The sequence below is a fragment of the Alligator sinensis genome, unplaced genomic scaffold (assembly GCF_000455745.1).
Source record: "Alligator sinensis unplaced genomic scaffold, ASM45574v1 scaffold487_1, whole genome shotgun sequence".
Taxonomy (NCBI): Eukaryota; Metazoa; Chordata; order Crocodylia; family Alligatoridae; genus Alligator; species Alligator sinensis.
In genome coordinates, this window is record NW_005842301.1 from 369305 (window position 1) to 381823 (window position 12519).

The 12519-nt window shown below is 45.1% G+C and overlaps 1 protein-coding gene across 2 annotated transcripts in view; it reads left to right on the forward strand.

Moving 5' to 3' along the window:
* FANCD2 (FA complementation group D2) overlaps positions 1 to 12519 on the forward strand; it is a 194560-nt gene that overhangs the window by 97870 nt on the left and 84171 nt on the right. For both annotated transcript variants that reach the window (XM_014522094.2, XM_014522095.2), the window contains 7 exons: positions 930 to 1003; positions 1096 to 1242; positions 2124 to 2224; positions 2547 to 2662; positions 4705 to 4813; positions 5681 to 5782; positions 10379 to 10491. In XM_014522094.2, coding sequence (XP_014377580.1) covers positions 930 to 1003; positions 1096 to 1242; positions 2124 to 2224; positions 2547 to 2662; positions 4705 to 4813; positions 5681 to 5782; positions 10379 to 10491 — 762 coding nt within the window. The remainder of the gene's footprint in view (positions 1 to 929; positions 1004 to 1095; positions 1243 to 2123; positions 2225 to 2546; positions 2663 to 4704; positions 4814 to 5680; positions 5783 to 10378; positions 10492 to 12519) is intronic.

Consider the following 12519-nt stretch of genomic DNA (forward strand, 5'->3'; position numbering starts at 1 on the left):
GTACTGGGGTCAAATGACCCCGGCCAGATGTTCGTCCAGCCTTTTTTTAAAGACCCCCAGGGTAGGAGCCAGCACCACTTCTTTTGGAAGTTGGTTCCGGGTCCTAGCCGCCCTGACAGTGAAATAGTGCCTCCTAATGTCTAGCCTGAAACTACCCTCCGCTAGCTTGTGTCCGTTGTTTCTTGTAACTCCCGGGAGTGCTTGGGGGAACAGGGACTCTCCCAATGCCTGATGGTCCCCCTTGACTAGTTTGTAGACTGCCACTAGATCCCCTCTCAGCCTTCTCTTTTGGAGGCTGAACAGGTTCAGGTCCCTCAGCCTCTCCTCGTAGGGCCTGCCCTGCTGCCCCCTGATCATGCGGGTGGCCCTCCTTTGGACCCTCTCCATATTGGCCACATCCCTCCTCAAGTGTGGGAACGTATAAATATATCAATAAAACATTGTGTTCAACTAATATCTGTATATATAAGTGGCATTTCACTTTAATCATGGAAAAACACAGATTTGTGGTTTTTAATTGGAGAATTTACAAATAATTTTTATCAGAGAAAACCAGGATCCCTGGATTAGATTGTTTTCCTCTTAAACTATAGGTACTAGTCCCCCTCTTGTCTTCTCCCTCTCTCCCTCCTGCTTGCCTTGCTGCCTCTTCGCTTACCCTGAGCTAAAGGATAACCGGTAAGCTTACTGGCTATCACTGCACTTACGGGTAAACAATTAATTGTTTAACCATTCACATCCCTATGTAATATCCCTTTTGTTTTAGTCATCCTTAGAATTGATCATGGTTGAGGAAACAGCTGATAATGATGGAGAACTGCCCACCCCTTTGAGTAGGGAGAGTGTTGCCAAGGCAGGCTCCACTTCAGCAATCCAGTTCAGGAAACTGTAATGAGCCCCATACTGAGTTGTTGTTTTCTTCTTTCCAGGATCGGGTTGGAAAGAGCATGGTGGAAGACTTTCCCAATGACTTTGTGGTGGATCTCACTCCAGAAATAGATGGGTACGCTAAATGTTAATACTACTGGTATTTGTATCAAGAAATGAGTTTACTAACAAGGTGATGGTCTTAAATTAGAGCTGGTTTCTTTGTAGTCTTTACCCACTCCCAGTGAAGTCCCTGTATAATCTGGATGAAGATGAGACCCAGGGAGCAATTGCTATCAATCTCTTACCACTGCTAGCACAGAGTGAGTTTGGCAACGTTACTGAGGAAATGGCAACTGAGAATCAGAGCAAAAAGTGAGTGGTTGCATCACTATTAGAAATGTTTTGACAATTGATAAGTTGTGTGACATTTTTATATGGATAACGAAATAAGTCAGGATTATTTTGTGTGACATATTTTAGGTGAGATGTGAGCCTTCGTTCTTTTGGGCAAAAGTGTTAGGGACTGGGACATGGGCAGTCAGGGAAGGTCACCTGGTTAATTGTGCAAGTCCAGGAATTAAGTTATTGGGGAGCCAGGATTCAGGGTCACAGTGAACCATGAGTCAAGACCAGAGTTCCAGATGAGCCAGGAGTCAAAGTGGGACTCAGGGTGAGCCAGCTGAGGAACTCTGAGCAAGCACCAAAGTCTTTGACTAGACAGCATGCTATTGTCTGGAGCCAGTTTTTAAAGTGTGGAGCAGGTGAGGCCTGTTTTCCTGCAGCCTCTGGGGACTGGTTGTCCTCATTGCTTATTTAGGATGGTTGAGACATGAGCCCTGATTTTAGCTCCTTATAAAAAGCAGCTACTGAGAGAGTTGGAAGGAATTTGTTCTCCTGTGCTACATTGTGCTCTACTACTAAGTTCTTCAGCCTAGCTTGACACTAACCATGTCAGGACACAAAAAAAAGTGGTTAGATGGATCCTGGTCTCATCTGGTCTGTTCAGTACAGCTGATTTTCTACCCTAGAGATCAGGACCTTTCTCCACTGTAAGCAGAGCCAAGGGAAAAGATATAACCACAGTGGTCTTCTGACGTGTGTTGCTAATAGATTGGTTGGGGGCATAATAAAAAAAGAGCAGCCAAGGAGGTTTCAGAAGATAAGGAACAAGAAGGCCAGGAAATCTTTTCTTTCTTGAGGCTTCCATGGTTAGCTGTCAAATGCAGGACTCAGCCTTCCTCTTCTTTTCCCAGGGCCGTATCTCCAGTATGTCTGTCACCCTCTTTCCGATTGCTGAGGTTTTATGTGGCAGAAAAAAACAATGGGAGCCTGGAAGAGATCGATGCGTTGTTAGGTATAGCAGAAATCTGGTACTGTCCATCTAGTGTACTGATCTATACCTCATTTTGTTAGGCATGGGAATGGGCCCCTGGGCTCTATTGCCTACCTGGGCATAATGCACTGCTTTTTCTCCTGTGGCAGGCATGCTTGCTGGGCGGGGCTGGGAGGTCAAATCTGGTGCTAATCAGTGTAGTGATTGGTGTGGATGCAGTGACTCTGCAACGGTAGTAAAACACTTTCTACATATAAGTGAGCAAGATGGCCAGGGCTTGGGGGTAGGATGCCTGATCCCCTGGCAAGCAGAATTCAAGCTATCCGTTTTAACTCTGTTACAGGATGCCCCTTATATCTTACCGACTTACAGACTGAAGGGAAGCTGGATTCCTTATCTAGGCGGGAGCGAGAGTTCCTGTGCTCACTTTTATTCCATGCACTTAATTGGTTCCGTGAGGTGAGTTGAACTTCCATGGAGCTCTGTCCTGAAATTCCTTACAGCTCTCTCCTACTGTAACGCTACCTGGCCGTTAGAGGAAGGACACGAATACCATGTGACATTAGAGGTTGGGGGTCTGTCTCCATAATTCCACAATCTGAAGCTTTGTTCCTATTATTAATGATACTTAAAATAACATTCTCTTACTGTCATTATCATTTTGCTTCTATGAAACCTTCTTCCAAAAGTCTCACAGCACTTAATTCATGCTAATGATGTGAGGTTCTTAGCTGTTGAGGTAAGAGATGCTGAGACAGCAAGAAGCTATGTAATTTGTTCTCTGTTCCACTGAATCAGTGGCTGTTCACACCTTGGATAATTGTAGTGTATGCAAAGTATGGTGATACTTTCATGGGAAAGATGAATGCCAATTATACACATGCTACAAACAAACCGACTAGTCCTTGCTTCATGTAGGGAACAAAGCTACAGAGGAAGGCTGCTCTCCACCCCCACCCATCACTCATTTTAGACTTTTCCGTGTTAGAGAATTTTGAATTGCATCCATCTTCTAACAGGCTTTTCATATACACTTGCCATCAGCATGTATATGCAATGCTCCTATTTTTGGTCAAAGGGAGATTCTGAGCAGCCAGGTAGTGGCGCTGCTGGGGATGTCCTGGTAAAATTTCACTTCCTAATCCCATCTCATAATGCTCCTTCCCTCCCTTCTGGGTCAGCCTAAAGTGTTGGCTCTTCTCTGGGTTGGAAACAGAGCTAAGATAGGACTCCAATGGCTGGAGTGAATCCATGGCCTCTCCCCAAACCTTGCAGCAGCAAGGCCTGTCCCCAGTCCATGGCCTGTACCCAAACCTTGCAGCAACATTTTCAGAAGCAGGAAGACTGTGCTGCAGAAACGAGTTGAGGAGTGTAGACCAAGGCAGACCTGCTCTTCCTCACATGCTGCAGATGAGAGTTAGAGAGTATAGAACTCTGTGGCCTACACTACTCCTGCTTATTGCAAAGGGAGTTGGTGGGGACAGACCCTCACAATCTCGTCCTGCTAAGGATTTAGCCTACTAGGAATAACTAGACTACCCTGGCTGTGTTTCCACAGCATTCTCAACTGTGGGATCCAAAACAGAGAAGCCAAGAAGTGTTCATTAGGAAAAATGCAAAGCAAGACTCCCCTATAGATCAATTGTCCTGTAGAGTGCAGCAGCATAGCTCCATAGCATAACCACTCTTCCCATCAGGGTTGACTTCATATGAAATTTGGTTTACAAGTCATGTCACCCCTGGGTGGGTGGCTTCCCACTTGTTCATTGTCCTAATTGTTCAGTATAGGCAACTGCTTTGTATCTGAGAGAGAGAAATGCTACTACTTGTTAATCAAAGAAGAATTAACAAGTCCACTTAGAAACATGTCTTAAAAGCTGTCTGCCCTTTGCTGCTTCATTGATGATGATTAGGGACCATTGGAATTTGCACTGACAGTGCACTGCGCAGTTGCTACTTTAATCTTGCACTTTCCCCTGTGGCCCCGCCCCCCAATTGGCAGAGGGGTCCTGCCACTTGCCCCTGATCAGCAGGGTGTGAAAACAGTGGTTTAAATATCCTGCAGTTTTTGCCTGATGCTGCTTATTGGTGGAGGGGTCCTGAGGATCCTGCCACTGCTGCTGACCAGATGAGAGGTAAAAACTGTGGCATATTTAAAACTCTGGTTTTCTCTTCCCTGCCGATCAGGGGTGAGAGGCAGGGCTCCTCTGCCAGTCAGCAGTAAGGGGATACACAGGGGAAACTGCAAGATTAAAGGAGCCACAAAGTAGTGCACTTCCAGTGCAAATTCCAGTGGTGCCTAATTATGATCACTGTATTCTATTTTCTTTCTGATGAGATTCTGATTTTTGGCATGGTCTGGATTCAGCCATGCAAACTACGCTGGTGAATGCTGTCACCCTGTTATTCAGGACTGTTAAATGTTGCTCAGACAGGAGAAATGAAAAATTACTGGGTAGCTGCTCCCTTTTAGTTACTTTAAGTCTGATTTGTTTCTGTAGGTTGTGAACTCCTTCTGTCAGCAGCAGGACCCTGAGATGAAGGGGAAAGTTTTAACTCGATTACAGAACATCACAGAGTTACAGAGTGTCCTGGGAAACTGCTTAGCAGGTGAGCTGGTGCTGAATGTAGGCCCAACTCTTTGGGATAGATCCAGAATCCATTTAATTCCTTTGAAGGAGCCATTCTACATGACTACGTGCCTGGATATTTATCTTTTGAATTGTGCCTTTGTGTGAATTCCAATACCTTGTTCCCAGGAGATGTTATCAGAGTTTGGCTGGGGGTGAAAGATGCTCTACTAGGCAAATTAATGCCTGTAGTATAATGAAATCTCAGGACTGCTCTAACCTGAAACAGCTTGGAACTATGGGAAGTGAAAGCTAATTTAATGTAATTAAAGGAATAGAGTTGCATGTCACCAAGTGAAGCCGTGGAGCACCTCTCATTGAAGTCTATCATGTTGGTATTTAGTTGTTTGCCTGAGGTCATGGGAAGACATGTTGTTTGAAGTATTACAAGCGTCTTTGAAGCATACCAAACAGTAGGGGTGTAGACAGTAAGAGTGTAGCACTTTTTCATTACTGAAGACGGGCTTCAGAAATAACCCTAAAAAATGAGGAACAACTTTGAAGAGCTTTCTGAAGCATCTGCACCCTCCAGCAGTCCTCCAGCAGTCCTCCAGTATCCCACAGTTCTCTGTTTTTCTCTCCTGCAGCCTCCCCGCCATGGTCGGGGAAAGTGGGGCAGACAGCCAGTGAGAGCTCTCCTGTGTACCTGGCTATCCTTGGGAACCTCTGGAGACCAAGAGGCATGCTGTTCTCTAGCACTGCCACTGCATGGCTGAACAGTCAGGGAGAGGGGAGGGGGACACACATCTGTATAGTGCTGAAGCTTACTGAATTTGAAGGAGTCTGGGATTTGGAGCATTTCTATACCCTAAGGAACTGAACTGACTGAATTTCTCCATTCTTTCAGCAACTCCTGGCTATGTTCCTCCACCAGCTGTCTTTGATTCTGAAACCTTAGAAGCAGCACCCTCTATCAGTGCCATTGGTCCAGCAAAAAAGAAGAAAAAAGGTTAGAGGAAACGTTTTCTAAAATATTTAAGTAAACAGTAATTTAAGTAAACCTAAAATTCAGAAATAGCACAGCTATAGCTGTAGTATTAGTACATGCTCAAAACAAGTGATGGTCAAAGGTTCTCCTAGTCCAGTATCTAACGATGGTCAATCCATGCTTCAGAGGAAGAAGTAGAAAGCCCTCCCACATGTGAACAGGGGATGACATGCTCCCAAGTAAAGAAGGTTCATAATGCCTAATTGTTAGAGGTCAGGTTCATCCTTATGGCCTTGAATTTTATGGGCTTCCAAAATGTTGTGTGGCATTCGATATTCTTCACTGAGGACATCTGTGCATTTGAACTTGTGGGGTATAGCACACCTAGCTTTGAGCTACAGAATTGCCTAAAAGAGGAGAGGATGCACAAGAGCTCACCCTATTCAAAGCCAAGGGAGTGCACCCCCCTCAATTGCATTGCCTCAGTTCCTTCACAGCCACCTCAGAAAGCAAACTCATGTCTTGGGTCCCCTGGCTACTGAACTATAGATTTTTAGTTTAGAATATTCTAGATTTGCACAATTTAAACTTGACATGCACCTTTGGTAGTCCTTGGCAAAATGCTCCCTAAGTGCAGTTTGTTGTGTTTCAACCCCTACCATGAGAGCAGTGGCTGTGCATAAAGCCTTGAGAAGATCATGACCATTATTATCGTTGAGTTTCAATCCTGAGTCACAAAAAAAACTTTGAAGACCTTCCTTTCAATGGTCTGGACCTATTCAGTGACAGAACAGGGAAAGATTGTTGCTAGTATATTCCAGAGGACCTACTTTTTCCTCAGTTTGTGCAGAAGGAGGCCCTCCCTCCTATTTGACCTTGCTCTTCCAAAGGCAATCTCTCTCTCTCTCTCTCTCTCTCTCTCTCTCTCTAAAAAATGATGTATAATTAGGATCTTTCTGCTTACTGTCTATATCTGCATCCAATAAGAAATTCTAGCAGCAAAGGGTTGGGGCTCTCTGGTTCTCATCAGCTCCTCCAAGCAGTCTCAACAAGATGGTCAAGAACTGTACACAAGATTCCATCACATTTCTAATCTTCCCTCCTTTAGCCCTCATATCTTCTCTTCTTCCAGTTCCCCATCACTGGGTACTAGAAGTTTGTCTGCAGTAGAAACTCCATCCAGTTCTTCACTAAATCAGGTTACTTTCCTCCTTCCCTCTACAAGGACTTAGCACACAACAGGCATGTTAGAGGAAGTGTGGTCTCCTACAGGAGGGAGATGTAGAAAAGGTTCAGTAGGAACACTGCGGTTTTTTGCTCCTCTTGATATCCCATGTCCTCCTCTTCTCACCCTTGACCTCAGAAATCTCAACTCATTTATAGAAATATTGGTGTTTGTGATGTTATCCCTCCTTGAACTTAAAGGGCTGGTATTCAGGTTTAATATGTAAAGAATGCATCCTTCCATCTGGCAATCAAACCCACCCATAAGAACATAAGAGGTGCCACACTGGGTCTGACCAGTGGTCCGTTTATCCTAGTATTCTGTCTCTGACTGTAACAGAAATAGATGCTATAGAGCAGAAAAAATTGACTTGGGTATTTGTAGAGTGATCTATCCCCTATTAAATATCCTCTCTGGCATCCACCATTATTGGTTTAGAAATGCTACAGGAAACTTCTCCAGCCTTTCTGTTCAGTAGCCATTAATAGATCAATCATCCATGAATTTATCTAGTCTCTTATTGAACCTGGCTATGCTATCTGCCTCTACGACCTGTGGCAATGAATTCAATAGGTTAACTTCATGTTGTTTAAAGTACTTTCTCTCATTATTTTAAATCTGTCACCTAGTTCTAGTATTCTGGGATTTGGTGAACAAGGTACCTATGCTAGGTACCTTGGGTTCTGCATGGAACAAGACTACCACTTCCTAGTTCTTCTATTTAGCTTGTATGTAGCACCAATAATATTTTACATGAGGAGGCTGTTGCGCATTGGCAACTGCATGTATCTTGGTGGAGGAGAAACCTGTGTGGCAAGGAGATCCAAGATGACTGGGGTTACTCTTCCACTGCAACCTTCATCTGCCTTTGCAGCTGTTGAGAAGTATGCCTTCTTCATCCATCTGCTCCACCATTAAGGTTTTTGTTCTATTGTGTTGGACTGCTCTTCATGTGATACCTCACCTTTGACTATACCATGGGTGATCCTACCAGAGGTACAAGATTCCCAATGATGTTGCTCTTAGGGTCATCAGTACATGCAAGCCTCTCCACCCTATCAAGGTAGCACTCTGTGGAGAGGGTTTGAGCACCACTGGTCTCCTCAAAGAAGCTCCCAGACGGTAGATATACATCTCAAGGCACCTAATCCACCTGGAGTATTGACTCTTAAGTTTCACCTGCTAGTAAGACCTCCCTTCACCAATTTGCTAGTCATGCAACCTCCTGCAATCAATGGCTGTTTTCATGTCCCTCCAGTCACAGCCTCTCATCCACGCCATCTCTACATACACCAAACCTAGAAATGAGGTGGTTAAGTCACTCTGAGGGCTCCCCTTCCTGCATGTATTAAGCATGATTTTAGAAGCAGTGGCTGTGGATATCCCCAGAATAGCTCTACTGCTTCAGTTTTGGATTTGGCACCTACAGGAAACGAGAAGTTGGGACTAAGCTGTGCTTTTCAACAGTGTGCTCAGGAGCATCTCAAAATCTACCATAGGGGAAATCCTATTCTTGAGTTGCAAATAGAATCATTTCCATTGGAGCTCAGGGACTATTTTATAAAACTTACTTCGACCTTATTAGAACATGTCTATTCAAACTGCATTTTAGTAGCTATTCAATCTGCTTCAGGGGTGAATGAGTGCAGTACAATGTCCCTCCACCTTTACATTATCTTGAAGGTCAGTGCTTTATGTCCAAGGTGATCTCAAATTTTCATGCCTTCAACATTTCCCCTTGTGCAATTTCCGGATACGTACCAAGCTCACCCAGATAGCCCTGCCTTCTCATTTTAAACATTAAAAGGATAGGGACAGACATTACTCATAAACTGGTTTAAGTTATCAAAAACTGGTTTAAACCTGTAACAGAACAGTGCACATAAACCAGTTTGAAAATGAATGAAACTGGTTTGAGATAAACCTGGTTGAATGTAGTATCAGACTTAACTGATTTGGCTCAAACCAATTTATGCAATGTCTGTCCCAGACCCTTTGTTGGTTTAAGATAAACCAGACACCCTGAGCATGCTCTTGGGCTGGGCGGGGCTGGTCCCTCCCCTCTGCTCTCTAGCTGGAGCAGGGGCAGGGTGTGGCCAGGTGCCAGCCTACCATGGCCCTTGAGGCAAATTTATCTCTCCATCCCCTCTCCCACCCACCCCTTCCAATGGCAAACCTGGGTACCACAGCTGCTGTTTGTCAGCCCCAGCTGCATCTCCATGGCTTGCGTGAAAATAGGCAGGGACTGAGTTAATTGCTCTCTTTGTCCCCTCTCTCCCCCCAACCCCTGGGGCTTTGGTTTTAGTCTCTGGGGAGTGTCCCGGGAGGGGGGAGAGAGGCAAGCTAGTGTGAAGGTGGCAAGTGTTGGCAAAGACCTGACAATCATCACACATGCTGATTAAGAGTTAAGAGAAGTTGCAAACAGCTTCACCAAAGAATGCAGAGTTATATTTACAATATAAAGCCTTTCTGAATGCCTGACTAAGGACATACAAAAAACTAGAACTCTTGGTTCCAAAATGATACCTTTTATTAGACCAACTGGAAAATGGCAAGAAAACTGTCTTTCTCTGCAAGCTTTCGGGATCAAAAGGAGACATTCTGCCCTCGGGATTAGTAAAACTAATTCTTGTTTTTCTGGTTTACATTTTAAGTGAGACTAAGCTGTGTATGCTGTGTTTTACCTTAGGTGAAGATTTTTGGTAGTTCCCTGTTGTATGCTTTGCAAATTACTGTGTTCAATACATACTTGCTTCAGAGAGGACTTTTCCTCCATCCCCTGTCTGCTAGCCTGGGCTGGTGCCTGACCATGCCCCCTCCACTCCAGCAGGGAGGGGTGAGAGCCTTGGAGGGCATCTCTCTTCCCTCCCCTTTGGCAGTGACTGGCAGACAGCACCTTCCCCCCCGCCCCGGGCTTCTGGCTTGAGCCACTGCAGGCATGTGCTTGCATTTCCTGGTTTAACAGAGCATGTCTGTCCAGTTATTAATCCTACAGTCTGTATTTATAACTAGCATGTCTTGTATTCCTTTCAGGGTAACCCATGCTGAACCCACTAGTTTTGGAACTGTCTCATTGATTTATGTAATGACATGATAATATACTTGTATCAAATTAATTGTAAAGAAAAAAAGTATGACCCATTTAGCAAGCTGATTTAAAAAAATATATATGCACTTGCTGGGGAAGTCGCTCCCCAGTGTTCTTGGCCTTGTAATTTAGGACTGCAAGCCAGAGTATTTTGAATACAGACTTTGTGTGGTGTTTTGTCAGTTGTTTTTTTAGTTTTGACTAGTAAGTGCATGGGTATCCCTAGGTGAGTATCTTGATTGATTCTTAATGAAGGGCTGTATTTGCTATGGCTTATGTTGGTAAAAGTGTGCTTCTTTTCAAGGAGGGAAAAACCAAAAATTTGATTACAGCAAAAGCTCCTCTCCAGACCCCTCCGAAATGGAGGAGAATCTTGAAGGAATCCAGCCTGAAGCTGATACAACCCAACTAGAGAAGGTATAGTACAAACTGGGCTTGGGGTGGGGATGCGGGGAGGGAGGAGGAGAGACAAAAAATGCAGCATAAATAAAAAAGCTGGGCAAGGGCCTCTTAATACTAAGAGAAATTGCAGTTCAGGAGCTCAGTGCTGCTCTCCAGCAAGATTTTTGCATCTGAGCTTGGAATATAGGTCTTGGCAGGAACAGCGTCAGGAATACAGGAATCAAGGAACACATGCTAGTTGCTACATAGTTAAGTTTCTTTTTAAAAGTTGACTTGCTCGCATATCTCATTCACTTACATGCTGGATTGGCTTGAAAAATGGTGTGCCATTCCTCTGTACTGGGTAGAGTCCATGTTGCAAATTTGAAGTCATTTAGGAGCCTGGAGCATAGGACTGCAAGGTGCTTTCTGGTTAATTGTGTCTAGTCCCCAGCTATCACAGGGAACCACATCATATAATCCTGTTCAAAACATTCTGTAGAAGAAGGCTCCACCAATATTTTCCATTCTAAATTATTTTCTAGAGTAGGATTCTTCTACATGTGCTGGAGCATTGTGTACTGAGAGTTTAATCGGCCTGCAGACATAAATGATGTGGGAGGGAGGCAATGAAGGTTAAGGATGATACCTAGATTGTGGATAATAGAAGCAAATGGAAATTTTTGAGTTAAGAAGCAACTTAGAGTAGTTAGCATGATTTGAAGATGGCTTTTCTACTGTAGCACGCTGCGGTCCCAGGGGCAGCCGTGATGCCCCCTGGTGGCCCCATACGTCATGCCCTGCTCTCCTGCCATGCTTCACTGTACTTTTTGTATAGAGATGGAGGCTGCCTTGAAAGTCCTAGAGCAAGCCTTACTCTGTCCGCTGCCCGGCAGGTCCCTCCTGCACCGCTGGCCTCAATCCTGCCCTTCAGATGCTTGGGCACGCTCAGTCTGTCTGTGCCCTGGAGGCAACTCTAAGCTTTAAGGGCTGACTGCATGGCTCCATCCTCCTGTATACCACACCTCATGCCTCACAGGTGTCGCTGTATTGTCACTCTCCTGTTGGGGCTTTGACCTTCTTGGCCTCCACCCCTTTTCTCTAGCTGGGCCTTTTAGCCTGGGCCCACTGTATTGGACCTGGCTTCTAGGCACCAGCTCTAGTATTACGCTCTTGGGCGCTGGACCCTTGGCCCCAGATCTCTCAAGTGCTTGGTCCCTGGCCACTATTTACCAGGCCCCCTGACCCCTGCTTCCACCTTTCTCAGGCATTGGTCTTCTCTGCCCAGCTCTGGACCCACGACTCTGTGGCCCCACACACTGCTCAGCTCCCGCTCAGCACAGCTCAGCACCTGTTCTGCCTTGAGCCTACCCCCAGGATGACTTAAGGCAATTGCATGCCCCTAGGGCACTAATTGGATTTCCAAAGAACACCCATCACCATCCCAACCCAAACCACTGGTATAATTTAACTGAATAGTAAACCTTTTGGCTATAGCACAAATCTTCCCTTCTGGGCAAACAAATATTATGAAAGGAAAAGCATGCTACCGCTTTAAGAAGAAAACCTCTTCCCCCATCAGAGCAGTCCATACTCTGGAAACAACCTCCAGCAGCACTCACTGCTTTACTCTGGTTTAGGGTCCCTCAGGCAGCTCCTTCCCTCCAGAGAGCTCCTCTCCCTGGCAGCAGCAGGACCAGACTGCTTCAGGCTGTATTCTCCATGTTGGCACTCAGGAGCTGCAGCCTTCCTGCTGCAATAATGTTCCTTCAGCAGTCTCCAGGATCTTACTGCTGGCTCCACTCAGGGCCTCTGTTTATATACAGCCTAAGCCCAGCCCACTCCCTAGTCATTTGGTCCCTGATTGCCTCCCGGCCACCTGCTGGCCCCTAAAGTAGCAGGAGCACCAAGCCTTGTGCCTCATCTATCATAAAGCACCAGATTTAACTGAAGCAAAATTAAAAGAAATTAGTCAAAAACAGTGAGAAAAAAATAATAGGAGTCCCAGTTACCCAAAGTGAAAACGGAGGTATGATGCTTGGAATATTCAATTTAACATAGTAG